General features: G+C 36.3%; 1 protein-coding gene and 1 long non-coding RNA gene across 2 annotated transcripts in view; one reads left to right on the plus strand and one right to left on the minus strand.

Annotated features, from left to right (window-relative positions):
* Positions 1 to 363: 363 nt before the first annotated feature.
* Positions 364 to 23,534, minus strand: part of LOC135966611 (uncharacterized) — a 228,408-nt gene continuing 205,237 nt past the window's right edge. Inside the window, exon 4 of the long non-coding RNA XR_010580067.1 lies at positions 364 to 488. This is a non-coding gene — a long non-coding RNA (uncharacterized lncRNA). The remainder of the gene's footprint in view (positions 489 to 23,534) is intronic.
* On the plus strand, positions 19,345 to 20,398 carry LOC102121636 (small ribosomal subunit protein uS2-like). Its single transcript, XM_005574120.4, has one exon. The coding sequence runs from the start codon at positions 19,423 to 19,425 to the stop codon at positions 20,104 to 20,106; it is 684 nt and encodes a 227-aa protein (XP_005574177.3). The 5' UTR covers positions 19,345 to 19,422; the 3' UTR covers positions 20,107 to 20,398.

Raw genomic sequence — 23,534 nt, forward strand, 5'->3', positions numbered from 1 at the left:
CTTTCTTGTCAAAGACTAAAGATAAAATATGATGCTATTTTGTGACACGATATAAGTAATGCCAGTTCAAATTAAATTATCCACCATTGTTCCTAAATTCTGGTGAAAAATGCCTCAATTCCAAATGCATAGCTTTGCTGTGAAATACAGGCAAAGAAATCTGGTACATTCCCAGGAACATTCTTTAAACAACTTATCAAATGCATAAAACAAAAGATAATAAATATTTGTGACTTTTTTTTCCTCTTAAGATTTGTTAAGATTGTGCTCTTTACTAGGTGTATTTCACAGCGAAAGCAGCAAATAGAAAACATATTGCTGATTTAGTAAAAAGTTTCTGAGTATATGATCTAAAATTGAAACCATACCATGCAATATCTGGAGTCAAGCCATAAGCTCTAAGGCGGTTCCTTGGGCATGTTCAGATTTGAAATAATGGAATGCATGAATGGAGGCTCAGCAGCACAGAAGTTTCACTGACCTGTTACCTGCATAGAAGAATGGACAGAAACTGGATTACTAACAAAGAAGTGGATTTTTAATTTGCTTTCTTCTCTTGTTCTCTTAAAATGAGTGAATAAGTTGGGCGCAGTGGCTCATGCCTGTAATCCCAGCACTTTGGGAGGCCGAGGCAGGTGGATCAGGAGGTCAGGAGATCGAGACCATCCTGGCCAACGTGGTGAAACCCTGTTTCTACTAAAAGTGCAAAAATTAGCTGGGTGGGGTGGCACGTGCCTGTAATCCCAGCTATTCGAGAGGCTGGGGCGGGAGACTGGCTTGAACCAGGGAGTCTGGAGATTGCAGTGAGCCAAGATCACACCACTGCACTCCAGTCTGGTGACAGAGCAAGACTCTGTCTAAAAAAAAAAAAAAAGAATAAAATGAGTGAACAATCCTCCAGAGCATTTGATAAATCCAATTTCTTTTACTTCCATAAAGACTCTTATATAGCTTATATAAAATACCAGCTCTGAAACAAATGGTTAGTCTAGGTTTGTTGCACCATGTAGGCACCAGCTGAGAGGCCTCTAGAGAAACCTGTTCTGAAAAATCACAAAACTAGTGGCTCCAGAGGCGGCTATTATCAGCCTGTAACATCAGTGTTAGACAAAGGAATGTCTGGACAGAAACCAAGAAAAAAACCTTGAGGCATTTTTAGATAAGAAATTTTAAGCTAGAATCCATGAGAATATATTTGTGGCAAAATATATCCATGCATTTCATATTAATAACAACAACAATAAAAATCAGGGCCTGATATTTTCCTTCTATATCATTTTAACTTTTCTGTAATGCATTATATGCAAGAAAAGTAGAATCAATAAAATTACTTTTTTTAAGGCAAGACATGAACTTGAGTAAATTTGCCTTGAGTTTGGAATTAAATGGTTAGAATTTTTCTTAATCAAATCAAGAAGCTAAGACTTCAAAGTGAGACTGATGCTTGAGGATACAAAAAAAAAAATCAATTCCCATGTTCTCATATGCAAAGTGCTTGAAATTCATCAATCTCATCCTTACAACAAGAAAAAGCTGGACTAACTGAAAATCAATGGCTTTTTTGGATCTAACAGAAAACTGAGGTTGAAAAGCAAACTATCACATCAAAGTCTGTAAATGAAGAAGCACTCAGAGGGATACCACAACTGGGGTATGCTTATCAGATGCAGAAGCTGCTGGAGGCATAAACTGGTAGGAACACCTACATGATAATGATCTCATTTAATTCTCATAACTATCTTATTTGGTGGATAGTATTATTATCACCATCTCACAGAGGAGGAAATTACAACTTTACCCAAGGTTGTAATTTTAGGATATAAACCCAGATTTGCTGAATTCTAGTGGTGTGGTGGTAAATGATTAACAACTGGCTCTGAGGGATGGGCGTAGCATAAGGGAGTCTGTTTTCTAGCATTTTCCCATTTTCCCAGTGTGAATACTTCCAACACGGCTTATTTCAAGCTACCAATAGCTGAATGCAGTGGGGGCACACATGTGCTCCATGGAAGGCAAGACTGGGACAACAATAGCAGGATATCTGTTTCAGAGCTTTAAAAGATAAACAACATTTCTTTTTAATAACTGCCATATTGACAAAGAAAGGCAACACATAAATTAACATGTTTGTCAGTTTTTACACTGTTTTTGGAAATTTACAAAACAAACACCAGGCAGGAAGTTTGCTAACACAGGCTTTAATAAGCAGCTTGGAAATGGGCCCTGCAGAATTGCTGAAGAAGCATTCCAGAATTCTGACTGTACTAAGAAGCAGTATAACATGAATGGTTTAAAGCATGAACTCTACACAGATTGCTGGGTGAAATGCTATCCTGGCACCTAGTAACTGGGAGAACTTAATACTCAATTCTCTCCATTGCCTTAGATCCTGAGATTTGAGGGTATGAGGCCAAAGGTAACTCATGGCTGTCTAGTACATAACCAGCTCTTCTTAGCCCTGGTCCACCAGATTTCTGGCCACTAAAATATGAAGCATTAATTTCAGTGCCAATATATTAGATAGGCAGGTAATATAAAAATCAAGTTAAATAATAATATTATAATACTTTACATATGAAAAAGACTTAACAGTTTACAAAGCAATGACCTGTATATTTTATATGTGATTACTAACTAAATAGCATTCTTTTGAAATAAGTAGGTTGGAGATGGACTATGTTTATAGGTGAAGGAACAACATTTCTGAGGTAAGAAGTATTCCAGCTATGAACTGAAACTGGATATTCCAGTGCTAACCTCAGCATATTTTCTATTAGGAGATTGAAGCCAAATCTAATGAAAAAAAAAAAAAAAAAAAAGTCATGGATGACAGGGACAGAGCAGGGATGACAGGGACATGGACTGGTGAAATTCATTTAAGATTCAGTCACATTTTAATTAGAGAATAAAACTTATCATTGCCTTTCTTCAGATTTTACATATGGCTGCAATTCCTCTCTTGAAGGATGACTCTTTCCAAATATGAAAGACCCAAGCCTCACTTACTAAACAAAAATTCCATGCCATTAAAAAAGTAAATTTTCTAGAGTAAGACAAAATCAATCGACTGTTAAAGATTTTAAAAAGCCGTTTCACAATTTGTCCATTTGTTTTTGTCAGTAGAACACGAATGCCACAGAAATAGTAACATATTCTCCAATTTGGTTTAATTTGAGTTAGTATTAGGCCAGCCGGTAGGAAATATGTCATGGACTAGAGCAGAAAATGATTAATTGCCATTGAGAGGCACCAATTGTAAGTTTTTTAAGAGTTCAGATAAGAAAACGATCTTTTCAGACTGTGGTGGTCAGGGAAGGCTTTATCTCAGGTACACATGGCAACTGATTGTCAGCCAACACTAGCAGTATGTCCCAGTGAGAGGAAACCGACAGAATTACCATAGAGATTGGTTTTATTTAACTTTAATCCTCTGGGCCTGAAATGTTTAAATAGCATGCAGAGAATATTTGGGAGTATTTATCAATTTTAGTACAAGTTGAAAGAAAGTGAAAATGTTGCTGAAAGATTTTTTTTTTGAGTAGTCTAAGAATTTTAAAATGTAATGTAGCACAGATAAATGGAAGCTTATTCACCTGGAGACAAAAACATTTTGGAACCTTGCTTGTTACACTAAAATTAATATGTTTTAATATTAGGCACAAGATTACTAAGTGTACTTAGCTGATTAAAAACAATGTTTTAGTATTGAAGCATTCCGTGAGAAGTATGTTACCAGAAATAAAACTGCACTGGTGATTCTTAACCTGCACCCCTTTGAGTCTGAGAGATGAGCTCTCACTTTAGAAAAATGATTGCTAAGTGTATGCATTTTTCAGTCATTGTTGGGGTTCCTTGTTCCCCTGAAGCTCACACAAGTATTTAGGCTTAAAATCCTAGCTTTATACAAAAATGTATAACATAGTTGGATACAAAATTTAAATTTAAACACAAAATTTTAATATAAAATGTATTATTAGGCTTTAAGCCAATTATCCAGCATTACAAGTTGTATTTTTACCCTTGGGTTTTTCCAATCCGAAGTCTTACCCCACAAAAGTGGGATAGGATAAGGTTGCTGGACCCTATGTCCACCTTTTTATTGTATAGGGCCTTATTGTTGTGTAATTTGCATAATTTAATTACAATTAGAAAAGGGGAAATGCTGGCTAGATAAAACCAGCAGACACCCTTGAACACACTTTATAGTGGCCAAAATTTGTCAATTTTTTGGTTAAAGTCCACAACTATGTTGAAATGTCTGTTTCTCCCATCAATTATGTAAGTTTCTGCTTCACATATTTTTGGTTGTTAGGTGCACATATATTTATAACTTTTACATATTGGTGATGGACTAAACCTTTTTCATTACAAATGTCCCTCTATCTCTTATAACAAATTTTGGCTCAAAGTCTATTTTGTCTGATACTAGTACAAGCCATTCCAGCTGCTTGTATGGTATATCTTTTTTCTTTTTTTCTTATACTTTCAACATATTTGTATCTTTGATTATAAAGTGTGTTTTCCCCAAATGTCATATACTTGGGTTTTGTTTTTTACTTTAGTTTGACTAGCTTTTTATTGGCTTGCTTAATCTGTTCACATGTAATGTTTTTAGTGATATGGTTGCATTTATGTCTTCTCTCTTGCTTTTATTTTCTATATGTCTAACGACCATTTTGGATTTTTCTTTCTGCTATGTTGCTTCTTTTTCTAACTAAAATATTTTCTAGGGTACCAATTTAATTTATTTAATGATTCTTGAATATATATTTTTAAATCATTTCTTTAGTGGTTGTTTTAGGGCTTACAATAGACATATATACTCTACAGAATCTATTGCTAATGTATATTAATTAAATTTTATTAAGATATAGAATTTAGTCCTGGGTAGTTCCACTGCTCTTCTCTAACTTTTTGTGCTAATGGTTTACATATTACATCTTTATATGTTACAACCCCAACAATACATTGTTATAATTATTGTTTTATGTGTTTTAAATATTATAATTATTACTTTATATTGTTTCATGTCTTTTAAAGAAACTAAGAGACTAAAAGAGAGCATAAATGAATTTATAAATTTTTCAAAAATAACCTTTTTATGTACCATTGTTTTGGTTAGTTTATTTCTTCCTGTAGATTATAATTACCATCTGGATTATTTTTTAACTTCAAAATAATTACCACCTCTCTCCTCTATGGTGGTGGTGTTAAGTATATTTCTAAAGTTCATAAGCCCAACAATAAAATCTTTTGACATTGTTTTATGCAATTGTTTTTTAAATTAATTAAGATAAGAAAAATAGTGAAATATATAAATATACAGTATTTCATTATTACTGACATAATTACTGGGGCTTTTTGGTCTTTTTTTGTTTGGATTCACATTATTTTCTTGTGTCATTTCCTTCAGTATGAGGGAATTTCTTTAGTGCTTATTTTTAAGGACAGCCCTATAGGAACAAATTTTATTAGGCTTTATTTATCTGGAACTGTCTTTTCTTCATCTTTATTCTTGAAAAGTGGCTTTACTGCATATACAGTTCTCGGTTGACAGCTTTTTTTTGTTTCAGGACTTTGAATGTGTCATTTCCCTGGTTTTTATCCTCAGTTGTTCCTGCTGAAAAGTCAGTTGCTAATCTTATTGTGATCCCCTTGTGGTGATTTATGAGTCATTTTTCTTTCTGCTTTAAGATTTTCTTTCTATCATTGGTTTCAAATTTTTTGCTATGGTATGTTTGGGTGTGTTTCTTTTGTGTTCATCCTACTTGAAGTTCAGTGAGCTTTTTTAGATGTGTAGATTAGATGGGTAGGTGTGCTTTTCAGCAAACTTGGGAAAATTTCAATAATTATTTCTTTCAATATTGTTTCATTCTTATCCTCCCTCTCTTCTCATTCTGGTATACCCATTATATATATGTGGGTATGCATAATGATTTCCTACATTTTTTGAGACTGTTTTCTTCATTCACTTATGTATATTTTTAGATTGTATGACCTCTATTGATCTGTCTTCAAGTCTGCTGTGTTCTGCCAACTTAAATTTACTGCTTGTTTTATTATACTTAAAAACTCCAGAATCTTTATATGATTCTTAAAAAATAATTTCTATCTATTTATGTTATATTTGATGAGTTATTGATGTCATGCCTTCCTTTAATTATTTGGACTTGGTTTCCATTAGGTTTTTGAACATATGAGCAAGCTAGGATGGAAACAATCAGGGACCCAGTATTCTTGGTCTTTCATTCCTGAATTGGAGCCCTAACCCTATGAGCGGGAGTTGGGGAAAAGGGGAGCTCAGTGTCAGGGAAGGGAGCCCTACTTCATGCAGTCAAACCTGCCAGGGATAGAACTTCGGCAACACAGCACTGAGGCAGGATAATAGATGTTGATGACCTTCCCTCCTGGCTAAGTTCATAGCACTAGACTAGGAGCTAGCGAGAGCTCTTGTTTTTTTGGTTGCACCTGCTGAGAACAAAGCATCTGGAGCAGAGCTTCCATCCCATAAAGCTGGCAGAGGGATGTAGGAGTAGATCATGGCCCAAATGTCACTGACTCTGTTTTCACTGAGATTTAGTAGATGTTCTTGAATATATGTTTCTTCATTTGCTGTATGCCTTTGGGGAAAATCTAGAAACTTTAAATGGCTGTGTGTGTGTGTGTGTGTTTAAATATAATTTTCACCAGTCAAATAACTGTTTCACTAGAGAGTTTACTGAGCTTTTCACACTATCATTATGGAGGTCCTGACCTGTCTATTGTTTGTTACACTAATTTTTATTGATTCTTTACATGTTAGTAACTGCTAAGGAGAATATCCTGAGAGGCAAGAAACTGCCTTTTGTATTTTCATTTCTGCTATGTGTACAATTTTCTTACAGATTTAATCCTTAAAGAATCTTGGCTTTATTGCTGGTCAATTATATAAGGGTTCTGTAAATTGTTACAGATAAGTCTAAATGACCTGTGATCTGGACCAGGCTGATTCTCTGGTATCTTATTTGTTTTTGTCTTTCTATTCCCCTTTCTGTCTGCAGCTATTGGATTTTTAGATCAGAACAATGTGAGATGTTCTTGCTGTACCAGATTGCGACAGAGCTTGAAACCAAATTTCCAAGGTTAACTTACCAAGGTCACATATCCAGCAAGTACCAGGGCTCAATGAAATTGAAATGTGAACCCATTTCTTTTATCAGAAATTCTGTTTTATTGCTATTGCAGTTATATTGCTTGTTTTATTGTTGTTATTGAGTTGGCTCTATTACATTTGCTTTTGTTGTACTAGCTTTTCTCTTCTGCCCATTTCCCCCTGCTTAAAATCCTATTCACTTTTAAATGTCCTGGGCTCCCATGCTGCCACATCCTACACATAATGTGAAGAATCAGCACAGATAGGAGGAATAAATATGGGAAAATCAAGATGTAAACCTTGAACCAATTTAATGATATACCCTTAGGCAGGTGCATTACCCATGACCCCATAAAAATACAAGATTACTAAGAGTCCAAAAGAGATCAAGTATGAACTCATTTGGAAATCAGTAAAGTAAAAATAAATTTAATGGATTATCACTGTTAACAGTACCAACAATAATAACTAAACAACCATTTTCACAAAATGTTTGGAGCTTAAGTTCTGGAATGATATGATAGTGTCTGTATCTACAAGCGATAACAAATATTGACATGTATTAAATCTCTAATTCAAATTAAATATTAAATGTCAACTTATTCACTGGGCTGAGGATTAATATTCAGAATCTTTACATAGGTGAAATTTATATTCTAGCAAGGAAGACAGGTTAACAGAAGTTACGAGGAAAAGTAACCCCAGAATACTGATTATTCTGACAGTCACAGCAGTTCTGTTTCTCTCTATATATAAGGCTGGACTCCTCGTCATTGAAATAATTCTTCATACTGTGCATTATAATTCTGAACAAAACAGGATAAGCATTTTGAGATGGCAGCTGTTTATTTTGTCTGCCCAGAATTCCTTCTTCATTCTTTTGACATGAATTCTTTTTTTGCCAGGGGGAAACCCATTACATGTGTGTTCTCACCACAAAGTGTTCACAGAACCAAAGACATGATAATCAAAATCTTATTTGAGATTTTCTGACAAAACTATAAGAGAAGAAATTCAATTTCACTGGAAATGAAAAGTAAATTATTTAAGAGCCTAGGCCTGCTGGGGCCTCCTCTGCCACCCTAAGGAGGTAGCCTGCCTAAGAACGACGCCACCGTATGTTCAGCAGAGCTGATAAAAGGAGAGAGCCAGATACTTGTTGATTTTGTTTGGGCTTCAGGTTTCAGCCAGTTCTGAAGGTAGCTCAGTCCTTTGGATTTTACTCTTACAAAAGCCAACCAATTACCTTCTTATTTTAAGCTACACGGGAATTTTTTCATTTTCAGCGGAGGGAGTTTTACTAACAAAGTATTGTAAAAGGTTCCTATAAATGTCCAATTTCTTCTTGTCTTAGATTGGGATGCTATAACAAAATGCCTTAGACTGTGTGGCTTATAAACAACAGAAATTTATTTCTCACATTTCTGGAGACTGGAACTCTGAGATCAGGGTGCCAGCCTGGTTAGGTTCTGATGAGGACTCTCCTCCAGGTTCCACACTGCCAACTTCTCATTGTATCCTCACATGGTAGGAAGAGAGCAAATTAACTCTCTGATGTCAACTTATAAGGGCACTAATCCCATTTATGAGGGTGCTACCTTAATGACTTAATTACCTCCCAGAGCCTTATATCCATATACCATCACACTGGGGACTAAGTTTCAGCATCTGATTTTTGGGAGAATACATTCAGTCTATAACACTTATCCTTTAGAAAGACTCTAATATGAAGAAAAAGATGAAATAGACCTTCAGCTCTGCAATGTATCTGTGACTAGATCAGAAATAAGTAGTATAGTAGAATAGTCAATCTTGATACACATTATGTCATTAAAATATGTAAAATATATATACATATTTACTTATATAAATATACATATATAGATACAGATAGTGATTTTCCTTCTCTTTCATATTAGTTGTCTAATGCATCTTACTTTGTAATTAACTGAATGTATTACTGATTCTTTGGGCCAAGTACAGAAAATTCTGCTTTAGGAAATGCTAAGATTGAAGCTGCCTCCAAAACACATGCTACTAGTGATATTTTATGTGCTATTTTATGGCCTTGACTTTCTCTTGGAGAGTGTCTTCTTACACTGTTGGGTGCATATAGATAGAACTGGAAAATTGGAGATAAGATTAAAAGAGAATCTTACTTACACAGTGCTCATTAGAAATATTCTTTCTGAAGCCATAATTAAGGCTGAGACTGGCTATTTTTCATGCAGTAGTAAACATAGACTAGAACTCAAAGGTTTTCCCAGGGCCTAATTTATCTACTTACCATGGGTCCTCTATGAGGTCCAAGCTATTTCCAAGATGCACTATGCATATCTGGCCCGAGGATGATTAAGGAAATAGAAATGCTAACAAATAATCTAAGTAATCATTGAGTCAAAGAAGAAATCTGAAGATAAACCAGGAAATATTTTAAACTAAATGATAATGAAAATATGGCAGATCAATAATCATAGGAGTAGCTAAAGCAGTGCTTAGAAGAAAATTTATAGCACTAAATGCCTATATTAGAACAGATAGTAACCTGACAGTGATCTGTGGCTACAATGTAAGAAAATAAAACAGCAAAATAAACCCAAAGCAAACAGAAGAACACAAATACATAAATATGATATAAATCAAGAAATAGAAAATGGCAAACAATAGGAAAAATCAGTAGTCAAAAAACACTATTTGGAAGAATCAGTCAAATTGATAAGATTGTGGCTATACAGGAAAGAGAGAGAGGGAAAAAACTGCAAACATTTTTAGGAATGAAATATAAAGAAAGAAAAAAAGTCACATCACCAAAGATCTTCAAACAATAAATAAGTAATAAGCCCATATAAGAAACACTTATATGCTGAATTTGAAAAAAAATAGATAAAATGGACAAACACAGCTTGCCAAAATTAATATAAGAAGAAAGAGAAAACTGGAAAAACTTGGTCTCAACTAAGAAAACTGCTTTTTAAGTGAAACCCCTTCCCCCAAAGAATTATCCTGGACTAGACTGTTTCACTGGTGTATTCTACCAGATCATTAAGAAAAAAAGACCTCATTCTTATAAAAACTCTTTCAGAAATTGAAGGAGAATGGAACACTCTTCCCTTTTTTGTAGAAGGTTAGTATTATCTTAATTCTGAAACCTAATTCAGAAAAATAAAAGAAAACATTACAGACCAATATCTCTCCTGTACATAGACACACACACATACATTACAATTAGTAAATACTGTCCAACAATCTATAAAATGTAGGGAATTGCTCAAAGGAGACATAGCAATAACAATGAACATATGGGACATATGAGTGTAGCACAGTGACTAAAAGCTCAGGTTCCAGAGGCTGAATACATCTGTTCACAGTGTGGATCCACAACTTACTAGCCTTATGACTTTGGGAAATTATCTTACTTTTCTAATATCACATTTCTTCACTTGTGAAATGGAAAAAATAGTATGTACTACTCACTAGATGTCAGGGTTGAATTAGATAATACATACAGAGTGCATATAACTTGCATATTTTGTAGACAGTTGCCACCCATTAAATATTTGTCATTGTCATCATCATCATTATCATCACCATCATCATCATTAAAGATGTACTTCAAATATTTGGCAAGTAACCTGTGAACCTGAAGTTAAGGAGCCAATTTATGATTACAGTTAAAGATAAATTGATAAAAAATTGTGACTTAGGTCTTAAAACTAGTGAGCTTGCTTACGGGGGCTCTGGAGATGAGAAAAATAATCATTTTTCAAAGTGGTCATAAACAGCCATTTTGTAATTGAAGGCTGAATGGGAGGAAGAGAAAACAATAACAAAGACATTGAGGTGAAGAGAGAGGGAGTACAAAGAATCACTCCAGAAGCCTACTTTACTCTCTATGTCATAAATCAATAGTCTCTCATCTTGTAACAAGTGAGTTAATGAGAGAAAGAGAGAAACCACCTTGTACATTATTTTTTAGTCTATAAAAACTATATTCTCCTGGGTTCAAGCTGTTCTCCTGCCTCAGCCTCCTGAGTAGCTGGGATTACAGGCATCCACCACCATGCCCAGCTAGTTGTTGTTTTTCACCATGTTGGTCAGGCTGGTTTCAAACTCCTAACCTCAAGTGACCTGCCCGCTTCGGCCTCCCAAAGCGCTGGGATTACAGGTGTGAGCCACCGTGCTCAGCAACAAATATTCTTTTTAATATCTTTTTCACATATTGGACTAGATGACATTTTGTGTACCTCCAAGTTTTAAGTTCTTATGTATTTTCTCTTTTTATATTTTCAACCACCCCACAAAGTAAGAAGGAACTATAATTCATAAAAACTTCAAGAGTGGAAAGTTAAATAAATTCCCCAAGATCAAACCAAATAAATGTAAAGAAAGAATTTGAACTTTTCTGACCTCATTACAGTATTCTTTTTTTAAAGGGATTTATTTATTTATTATTATTATACTTTAAGTTCTGGGACACATGTGCAGAACGTGCAGGTTAGTTACATAGGTACACATGTGCCATGATGGTTTGCTACACCTATCATCTACATTAGGTATTTCTCCTAATGCCATCCCTCCCCTAGGCTCCCACCCCCAGAAATGCCCCAATATGTGATGTTCCCCTCCCTATGTCCATGTGTTCTCATTGTTCAACTCACACTTATGAGTGAGAACATGCAGTGTTTGGTTTTCTGTTCCTGTGTTAGTTTGCTGAGAATGATGGTTTCCTGCTTCATCTATGTCCCTGTGAAAGATATGAACTCATCATTTTTTATGGCTGCATAGTATTCCATGATGTATATGTGCCACATTTTCTTTATCCAGTCTATCATTGATGGGCATTTGGGTTGGTTCCAAGTCTTTGCTATTGTGAACAGTGCTGCAATAAACATATGTATGCACGTGTCTTTATAGTAGAATGAATTACAATCCTTTGGGTATATACCCAGTAATGAGATTGCTGGGTCAAATGGTATTTTTGGTTCTAGATCGTTGAGGAGTCACCAAAGTCTCAGGATACAAAATCAATGTGCAAAAATCACAAGCATTCCTATACACCAATAATAGACAAACAGAGAGCCAAATCATGAGTGAACTCCCATTCACAATTGCTACAAAGAGAATAAAATACCTAGGAATACAACTTACAAGGAATATGAAGGACCTCTTCAAGGAGAACTACAAACCACTGCTCAATGAAATAAAAGAGGACACACAAAAATGGAAAAACATTCCACGCTTGGATAGAAAGAATCAATATAGTGAAAATGGCAATACTGCCCAAAGTAATTTATAGATTCCATGCTATCCCCATCAAGTTACCAATGAGTTTCTTCACAGAATTAGAAAAAACTACTTTAAATTTCATATGAACCAAAAAGAGTGCCGTATAGCCATGAAAATCCTAAGCAAAAAGCACAAAGCTGGAGGCATCATGCTACCTGACTTCATGCTGTACTACAAGGCTACAGTGACCAAAACAGCGTGGTACTGGTACCAAAACAGATATATAGACCAATGGAATAGAACAGAGGCCTCAGAAATAATGCCACACATCTACAGCCATCTGATCTTTGACAAACCTGACAAAAACAAGAAATGGGAAAAGGATTCCCTATTTAATAATTGGTGTTGGGAAATCTGGCTAGCTATATACAGAAAACTGAAACTGGACCCCTTCCTGACACCTTACACAGAAATTAACTCAAGATGGATTAAAGACTTAAACATAAGACTTAAAAACCATAAAAACCCTAGAAGAAAACCTGGGCAATACCATTCAGGACATAGGCATGGGCAAAGACTTCATGACTAAAACACCAAAAGCAATGGTAACAAAAGCCAAAATTGACAATGGGATCTAATTAAACTAAAGAGCTTCTGCACAGCAAAAGAAACTATCATCAGAGTGAACAGGCAACCTACAGAATGGGAGAAAATTTTTGCAATCTATCCATCTGACAAAGGGCTAATATCCAGAATCTACAAAGAACTGAAACAAATGTAAAAGAAAAAAAAATGAAACAACACCATCAAAAAGTGGGCAAAGGATATGAACAGACATGCTCATCATCACTGGTCATTACAGAAATGCAAATCAAAACTACAATGGGATACCATCTCACGCCAGTTAGAATGGCGATCATTAAAAAGTCAGGAAACAACAGATGCTGTAGAAGATGTGGAGAAATAAGAACGCTTTTACACTGTTGGTGGGAAGGTAAATTAGTTCAACCATTGTGGAAGACAGCGTTGCAGTATTTATTATGCTACTGACCATGTCTCCTCAGCACACTTTACATACCATTAAAAATTTTGAAAGCAATTTTTCGTTTTAAAATCTCCACCGTATAATATTTAATTTTACTCTCTAAATACTCATATGAGGTTGCTTTGAGTTTATGTTTAAAAACTGTGTGTATTACTATAAACACATGTTTATGTTTCTAGTGTGGAAAATAGTAACACAAACTACAAAATATAGAGTTTTGAAATCTCATATAATTATAGTAACAAAAAATGATAATAATAAAGTTTATATAGCTCTCATTTATTGAGGTAAAATTATGTTCCATGTGTTTCACACATATTTCCTCTAATTTTGACACAGATAAACAGATATTATTATCCTTGTGTTATGAATGGAAGGACAGGGCTCCAAGAGTTTACATGAAGACATATTGGTTGGTTTTCCCAATATCTTTCCTTTTATTGTCAAATTACTCTGCTCTAATCTTTAACTTTAATTCTCAATCTCTTGTCATATGATACAGATATTACCATCATATTTTCTGTTCTAGTTTACAATGATTAGGCTAACAGTAGGCACATTACTGACACGGGGTCAATTTGAACTCCTTCATGGGCTCGATCAAGTTGATACCTGATTGCTGCCGGACATGACACAGTTTTGAGGGTGTCCATGATCCATATCCTATGTAATGAAAAAAATCCATGTGCAGGGAGGTGGAATGAGCCTAATTTACATAGTTGACACCTAGAGTTAGACAAAGAGAGAACCCAAAGAAGACAATTTTCACTGCCAATCCTATTTATTTATTTATTTATTTATTTATTTATTTATTTTTCCTGAGACAGTCTTGCTGTGTTGCCCAGACTGAAGTTCAGTGGCACAATCTCAGCTCACTGCAACCTCTGTCTCCTGGGCTGTAGCCATCCTTGTACTTCAGTCCCTCAAGTAGTTGGGACCACAGGCTTGTGCCACCATGCCTGGCTACTTTTTATAATTTTTAGCGACAAGATTTCACCATTTTGCCTAGGCTGGAATCGAACTCCTGGCCTCAAGCAATCCTCCTGCCTTGGCCTCGCAAGTGCTGGGATTACAGCATAGGCCGCCATGCCTGACCAGGTTACCAATTATTAAGATACTTTTTGGTTTTGTTTTCAGTTCAGTGGTCAGTGTTATCTAAGGAGGTATTATCATATTGATTTCTAGCTCGTTTAATACTTAATGCACTCAGAAAATACCTGGAAACACAGTAAACATTTTATAAATTGGTAGTTTCACACATAAATTTATTTTTTCCTATTAAATTTAATAATTCAAGGTTAATCACATTTACAAAAAAAAAAAAAAAAAGAAAGAGAGAACATGGGTTCCCTTAATTCCACTTTTGTATGTACCCAGAATACTGTTTGTTTGAAAGTTCCTGAACTCTATTTTAATACTTATTTTGTTTTAATTTTTAATTATAGCTAATACAACATTGAAATAAAGGCTTTTAAAATCTCTTTTTTGTCTTTCCCATAGTTATGTTATGCAAGTCTTATTTTTCCTACTCTGTTGCTTTTGAGTATTTCTCCCCTCTAAAGGGCTACAATTACTTAAAGCAGTTGGCACAGATCTGTAGTTCAGGACAATATGCAAGCATCTAACAAAATCCATTCAATATTGATCTGTATCACATTTCTTTCTAACTTCTTGGAGTTTAGAAAAATTCTTAATTATAACTCATAATTTGTTTCCAGCAAGGTTTTTAAACTCTATTTCTGTACATCTGAATTCCTATAGGTTTTTGGCCTATCAATTTTAGAATGTTATTTATTTTTCTTAAAATTCTAAAGAGAAGGAAGCTCATTTAGAGCACAGGTAAGAGACAGGGAAAAAAATGAGGATTGGTTTTACCAGATTAAAAAATACTTGAAAGAAACTCTCTTGGAGTTAAAATTTTGTCCGAGTCTTCAACACACCAATTAAAGAAGCTGATATTGACTGTTAGATGTTGTATTGCCTCATTTTTATAAAGGCCTGCTTAAATGTATTGATTTATTGATTTTTATAAGTAAAAAAAATGTTTTCCATGATGATCATTGTTACTCTATGACAATTTTGTCTTGTTATGTACTAAGGAAAGTTCAATAATTAAATTTTAGTGCAAATTTGTTTACATAGCAAGAGTTCTTCTTGGAGGAGGTAGAGACTGAGATACCTAACTCCTTCTGAGTAAGAAAATCATTTTACTATGGTTGTCAACAGATGGGCTAATGAATAGTGTCCTGGGTTCCCCCACCAAGCAAAGGTTAGGAAGGGGCTATAAAATCAATAACTCAACAATTGTGGATCTTGGAATGCAGACTAAGCACAGTGACATTCTTTCATAAACTAGCAAAACAGGGGAGTGCTCTCATGAAGTTTTTATGCGATCAAAGCAAAGTTTGACCAATAGATTTTCCACAAAATGTCAGCAATCTAATGGACCTCCTATTCTTAAACCTCAGGGCCTGTGTGGATTTGATTGGAGACCAAGAGTTTTTGTGCCTTTATCCATTCCCTCTGGATCACTACATTGTATATTCAATGGAAATAAGCAATCCAGGAGAAACAAAAACAACATGAAATAAGACTTTGTCCATATAAAACAATAACAGCAAAAGAAAAGCAAATAGCAGAATAATAATCAGGTTAATTTTAAATATATTTAACAAATGTTATATCTCCAAAACAAAAAGGCTAATATATTACTATTCAGATAAAATTACTTATCAGTGGTACCTTACTAAAGAGGTCTAATTACTTTATAGAAAGGGCTAGTTCCTATTGAGGTAGGAGGCAGGCTAGACTCCAGAGGCAGGGATTGAACCCCAGACCAAATTGAGTACCAGCTAAAAGAGGTCCAAGGTGAAAGCATCTCCCCAAAAGACATGCCCACCAGTATGCCATGTCAGTTTACCATTGCCATGACAACATCTGGAAGTTTCCATCCCCTTCCATGGCAATGACCTGACAACCCAGAAGTTAACCACCCTCTTTCTAGAGATTTCTGCATAAATTTACCCTTAATGTGCATATAATTGTGGATATAAGTGGGTATAAATATGAGTTCAGAACTGCCTGTGAACTGCTACTCTGGGCACACTGCCTATAAGTAGCTTTTTTCTCAAGGAGCAATACCTCTGCTGCTGCCATGTACTGCAGCTTCAATGAAAGTTGCTGTTTAACAACATTGCCTTGCCCTTGAATTCTTTCCTGGGCAAAGCCAAGAACCCTCCTGGGCTAAGCCCCAATTTGGGGGCTTGCCTGTCCTGCATCGCTGTTACCTTAAAGCAATGTCTTACACAAATATCTAATTGATTATAAATCCTAGGAAAACAAAATAAATCCAGTAATGAGAACTCAAATAAATTAGGCAAAGATCATAATTTTGTTGAAACCATCTAACTTATCGGCAGTTTTGAAACACAGATGGAGTTCTGGCACAAGAAGTCCAGTAAATGTGCCTGGTGGGTGGACTGTCTGTTCCTAATGTGTGCTTGGAATGCTGTCAAGCAAGGATTTTCAAAGCAATAGTGCAAACTCCACTGCTGTAAAAAATGATGAAAACACTCATCCATGTCTGAAATAAAAAGAAATAGTGGAATTTGTTACTTGTTACAGTTAAGAATAATTATGCTTGTCTGATTGTTTTACCTAGCAAAATAGACTGCTGGTATTATATCAGATAACAGTGGAGTTATGGGAAGCATGGTTTGGCAGACTTTAAGAATGGTAAGTAGATTGACATAATTTATGGAATATGTTACTTGGGTGAGACTCATGTGTTGGTTGACAATCATAGGCATGCTATCGGAGTGAGCCTGTTCCAATTTGCAAGGGGCTGATGCTGATTGGTTGGTTTCAAAAAATTGTGCACACTAAGGTGAATTGTCAAACAATTCCTTTCCTGTCATTTACTTTAGGATGGAGTTGCTGTTTTGTAAATTCCTTAGCACATTTTGTTGAAATCAGTATCCACATGAAATCCACACATTGCATTTGATTCATATGTCTCCTGCCTCAAAACAACACAAATGTATTATCTTAAGTTCTGAATGCTGGAAATCTGAAATGAGTCTCACTGGGCTAAAATTGAGCTATTGGCAGAGCTGCATCCCTTCTGGGAGTTCGAGGGGAGATTTCTTTTATTTGGCTTTTCCAGCTTCTGGAAACTGCGTGTATTTTTTGGCTTATAGCACCCTGCTGCTTTCAATCTCAACAACCACATCACTTCCACCTCTGCTTCCTTCATCACATCTTCTCTGACTCTCCTACCTCCATCTTTCACTAACAATGATACTTTTAATTACATTAAATTAACCTGCATAATCCAGGATACCCTTCTCATTTCAAGATCTGTAGTTTAATATCTACAAAGGCTGTCTTGCCAATGTAACATATTCACAAGTTCTGAGGATTAGTATGTAGATATCTTTGGGGACTATTATTCTTCTTACCACATCTCCTAGACATTTGTTAGTATCTAATCTCATCTTGTGCCCTTTTCCCCTTTTTAGGTAATTTGTTGAAGAAAGTTGACTATTTATCCTATAGTAGTTCTCATAGCCTGGATTTTGCTAACTGATTTTCCATAGTGTCATTTACCTTACCATTCTGTCCTTTGAATGTATTTAGATCCAGTTGCACTCTCCTGTGCAGTAGCTACTAAACATATGTGACTTTTAAATTTAAACACAAATGAATTAAATCAAAATAAAAATTCAATTTCTCACTAACTAGCTATATTTCAAGTGTGCAATAATAAATGTGGTTAATGGGCTACTGTATTGACATCATTGATATAGAACATTCCTATCATTACAAAAAATTATATTAGAAAGTGCTCATCTAAAAAGTTGATTAAATCAAGTGTCATGTGTTGGTATTTATTTGGCCATGAATATTTTATGGACAGTGTTGTATACGTCCATCCAGTATTATTATGTTATATCTGGTATAACTCTATTTTTTTTTCAAATGGAGCAATTTATTATTTGGTTCTGACATAGTCAGCCTGACCCATTTATTATAAATACCTTCATCACTTTATACCTATTATTCTTTAGCCATCATTGAGGGTTGTTTTGCTGACATTGAAGGTTGTTTCTTAGGTCTTTTATTTTCTTTAATGTTTCAAAACAATAATTTTTTCCTAATTATATCTTTTCTAATTTATTAATAAACAAAAACCTTTGCTTCATTAACTATTTAGATATCCTGAGTACTATGTGTATTGGAAAGGAAAGATGAACATTTATTACTCTGAAAAATAGTGAAGGTGAAGGTAATGAGTTAATTCCTTAGCTTCTTCAAAAAGTAACCAAGTAGTACTTTATTCAGTATCATTTGTAAATCATGAATTTAAATAAATGTGATGTGTTTACTCTGTTGTAGTTATTATTCTTTTCTATTTTTAAATTGTCCAATGGGAGCATGTTCAAGTTGGCTCTCAAGGTTTGATGTTATCCAAAGCAAACTTCACTATGTTTCTTGGTTTTAGCTATAATAAGATGTTCCTGGATCAATATGTATATTTCTGATCCAGTTATTACGGAGTCAGCTATTTTAACAAGCAGCCTTGTTTCTAGATTTCCTTCAGTAAAGGGTAATAGAAAATATTTTGTTTAAAGAAATGCATGAGTTTACACTGTTTCAAATGTTGTCAATATGATAAGCCACAAACGGCATTTTAGGATTATTTAACATTATTGTGTATGAAGTTGAGCAACATTTTATGTATTTAACTAGGCCCCATTCTTGACTTTATCAAAACCTATGCTTTCTTTATCTGTCTTTAGCACATAGGATACTTATCTCTGGAAATGGGCAAATCAGAATTAAAATTCTAATTTGGGGTCAGTTTGTCCTAATTTATTCTAGTCACTTAATTTTACCTAACTCTGCCCTTCCAGATAATTGCTCCAGTAAGAAATTTAAGGCTTTCCGCGCTACCTACACAGGCGTCCATACGGCGTTGTTCTGGATTCCCATCGTAACTTAAAGGGAAACTTTCACAATGTCCGGAGCCCTTGATATCCTGCAAATGAAGGAGGAGGATGTCCTTAAGTTCCTTGCAGCAGGAACCCACTTAGGTGGCACCAATCTTGACTTCCAGATGGAACAGTACATCTATAAAAGGAAAAGTGATGGCATCTACATCATAAATCTGAAGAGGACCTGGGAGAAGCTTCTGCTGGCGGCTCGTGCCATTGTTGCCACTGAAAACCCTGCTGATGTCAGTGTTATATCCTCCTGGAATACTGGCCAGAGGGCCGTGCTGAAGTTTGCTGCTGCCACTGGAGCCACTCCAATTGCTGGCCGCTTCACTCCTGGAACCTTCACTAACCAGATCCAGGCAGCCTTCCGGGAGCCAGGGCTTCTTGTGGTTACTGACCCCAGGGCTGACCACCAGCCTCTCATGAAGGCATCTTATGTTAACCTATCTACCATTGCTCTCTGTAACACAGATTCTCCTCTGCGCTATGTGGACATTGCCATCCCATGCAACAACAAGGGAGCTCACTCAGTGGGTTTGATGTGGTGGATGCTGGCTCGGGAAGTTCTGCACATGTGTGGCACCATTTCCCGTGAACACCCGTGGGAGGTCATGCCTGATCTCTACTTCTACAGAGATCCTGAAGAGATTGAAAAAGAAGAGCAGGCTGCTACTGAAAAGGCAGTGACCAAGGAGGAATTTTAGGGTGAATGGACTGCTCCAGCTCCTGAGTTCACTGCTACTCAGTCTGAGGTTGCAGACTGGTCTGAAGGTGTACAGGTGCCCTCTGTGCCTATTCAGCAGTTCCCTACTGAAGACTGGAGTGCTCAGCCTGCCATGGAAGACTGGTCTGCAGCTCCCACTGCTCAGGCCACTGAATGGGTAGGAGCAACCACTGAATGGTCTTAAGCTGTTCTTGCACAGGCTCTTAAGCAACATGGAAAAATGGTTGATGGAAAATAAACATCATTTTCTAAAAAAAAAAAAAAGAAAGAAATTTAGGATACTGGTTTGTTTTGTGAAAAACCATTTCCACTTGGTAATAGAGGAGCAAAATAACATGGTTATTTAATAATTGGAAGTAGATGAACTAAAATGTTTGATTCTTCACAGAAGTCATGAAAAAGCAGCAAGAGCAGCAGGAGACAGCCAAATGCCTAGGCAGATAGGGGCAGGTCCCCAGTGAAAGCCCACCTCCAAGCCAAAGACAGTTTAAAGACTGAAAGCCAAGCTACAGGTTAAATCCTCAGACCGACTGAGAACTTGTCTTTCCTTTTGGTGCACTTTCCTCTGATTGGTCCCCTCCCTTCACCTATTTTACATATATCTACCTTTTCCTATTTGGTTTTTCTACACTGACATGCCCACCTTTGAGTGGTTTATTTGCTTTAACCTTTTCTGCATACTCACAAACCAATCAGCATACACTCCACATTCTGAGTCCATAAAAGGCCCCGGATCCAGGCACATCAGGGACTTTCCCACCTTTGAATAGGGGAACCACCCCACTGTGTCCCCTCTTTGCTGACAGCTTTTCTCTCAGTTGATAAATTTCTGCCCCCCACACTCTTCAATGTCTGTGCACTTAATTCTTCCTGGTTGTGAGACAAGAACTTGGACCTAGCTAAGCTAAAGAACAGAAAGACCATAACATTTTGGTGGCCTGTATGGGAATACCTCGAGGGTGAGTAAATGTGGACCCAAATCCTCTTTCACTTTTGTTTCCAAGCCTTCTTGTCCTCAGATATTTTTCTGAAGGCAGATAAAACACCAAACCTCTGTTGAGCCAATTAAGAACGAATGATGCAGCTACAGAAGGCAGGATGCTGGAGAGAACCCTGACACCCCCCGACCCACACAGCTCTTGGGGGTTGGGAATGTCAGCCTTGTTCCAATCCAGTCTTTTCTATCACATTTTTCTTCTTTTCTTCAAGGCTTTCATGGCATCAATTTCTTCTTTTACATGTTGCTGCAAATTGTAAAGATATTACTAAGTAGAATGAGCATTTGGCCCAGCCATCAGATATGCAGTTCAGAACAAAGTGCTTTCCATCTGTTCTTAGAGGCAAGGAGGGTACAGTGATAAGAGACTTTCCCCTGTTGAGGGAACCCATTTGCATAGAGCAAGAGGTTCCCCCCCGCAAGGAACCTTCTCCACCCTGCACTTAAGCTGTTTTGTTTTTCTTTTCTCCACGATGTCAGGAGTTAACAGAGCCCTGCAAATACAGGGAGCTTTTCTATGTGAGAGGTTTTTTCTTTTTGAAAGGCATTTTACTAGGCCAGGACCCCAATTCATGGGATGCCCTTTTCTCTCCCTTCTTTGAGGAGGACTCAGCTCCACAGCTTTACCTTAGCATTTGACTTATGATAAGGAAGCAGTGGAGGAGTGACTCTGCCAGCTGCTGGCTGCAGTCTGGCAAGGGCAACCTGGAACTTAATGAGCCCATGAACCCCCCTGAGGCACCTTCTTGTCCCAAACTCAATTCCAAGCTTTCAGTTGAAGCCCTAGTAAGAAAAACTGGATTGAGAGATCCAGAGGCAGACAACAGAAGTCAAGGGGCATGGTGCAGGTGAACATAACTGATTCCTGCCAATTAGCATTCCCCATTTCATGGATAGAGGTCATGCTAGCTTCCATGGCATAAATGAGGTCTGAGGAACTCAAAGGTTACTGACAGCATGAAGGAAAGGCAGCATGTGGTAAATGCAGATAATTCCCGCCCTCTAGGCCTCCTGTTAACATGGGTGAAAGCCGCACTGGCACCCATGGGTAGCATCCTCTCAAGGTCGCTGGGACTCAGAGATATAAGGATGGAAGAAAGAAAGTGGGATGCCTCTTCTTTCTGTCCCTCATGTACCCTGGATATTCACTGGAAAGAGAAAAGGACTAGGGATGCCTTGTTCCCCTCTTTCTAGATGGGTAACCAATCATCTTCAGTGTGTACTTCTGTCTCGAATGCCTCCTGAATCACTGAGACTTCTTTTAAAAAAACAAACAAAAGCCTTCTTTATCCTTCTCCTCCTCTGTCATCTCTTTGCAGATGGGTAATTGTGTCTTCATACCACAGGACCCTCTCCTTTGATGCATCCTCCAAATTGGGAAAAGTTACTTTCTCCACACCTTAAACTGCTTGGCTTAAAACTGAGCTTGGGGGAAGGGAACCCAGAAGCTTGACATACCAGCAAAAGGGTAAAAGTCTTCTTTGTTAATCATGTTTTTGACTATAATTACCCTGATTATTTTGTCATTCATAGACAATTGTTGTCTTGCTTTGATTCTTTTCAAAAGTTGGTTTATAATGAGCTATAGAACTTTGACAGGTGCTCTTAAACACAGGTTTCTGATATCTTTGGAGATTGTGACACTGGAACAAAGGAAAAATGTACAGTACTCTTGGAGAGCTGAAATGCTTATGAATATCAAGCAGAATAAGAGTTAACTGAGTGGACTAAACTAACAAAATATTGAAGTAATCTTTTTTAACTTTTTGCTTAAAACACTGCTGATCTTTGTTTTGTTTCTCAGAGCCAAGGAAACATTTTTGAGCTATCTATAGCTTTTAACAATTGAGTAAGGTTTAATCCTGTGAATAAAATTTGGAGCATATTTGTTTCTCTCTGCCTGATTTCTCCAGAATTTGGAAAATATTTGTGAGTATTCTTAACTTATGGCAATGTAGTTATTTGCATCAGTGCAATAAAAATCTATTTTCTTTCGCAACAGGACACAATTGAAGAAACTGGTTGTTTTACCAAGACTTTGACTATAAGAGTGTGCTTCCCTTTAAGGAATCAAGCTTGCAGAGCCAATAAAAACCCTTTGGGAAAACTGGCTTCATATCTTATCAACACAGTCCCTGTACAGGGTTCCTCACCTGTGGTGAGTAAGGAATGTCACTTTCTAATAGGCCCAGCAGCCCCATGCTATCTTGGGACTGCAAGATGAGAATAATTTACCCAACTCATAGGTATTTGAGGGTTTTTTTTTTAATAAAAATGAGCACTGGAGGGAGAAAAATTATGTTTCAAAACTTATATACTTGTAATTAAATTCTAGTTTCATTACTTGTTTTTAAGTTTTTGCCTACATTTTAAACTAACCTTGCTTATTTCTGTGAACCAACCAGTGATAT

The sequence above is a fragment of the Macaca fascicularis genome, chromosome 12, assembly GCF_037993035.2.
Source record: "Macaca fascicularis isolate 582-1 chromosome 12, T2T-MFA8v1.1".
NCBI lineage: Eukaryota > Metazoa > Chordata > Mammalia > Primates > Cercopithecidae > Macaca > Macaca fascicularis.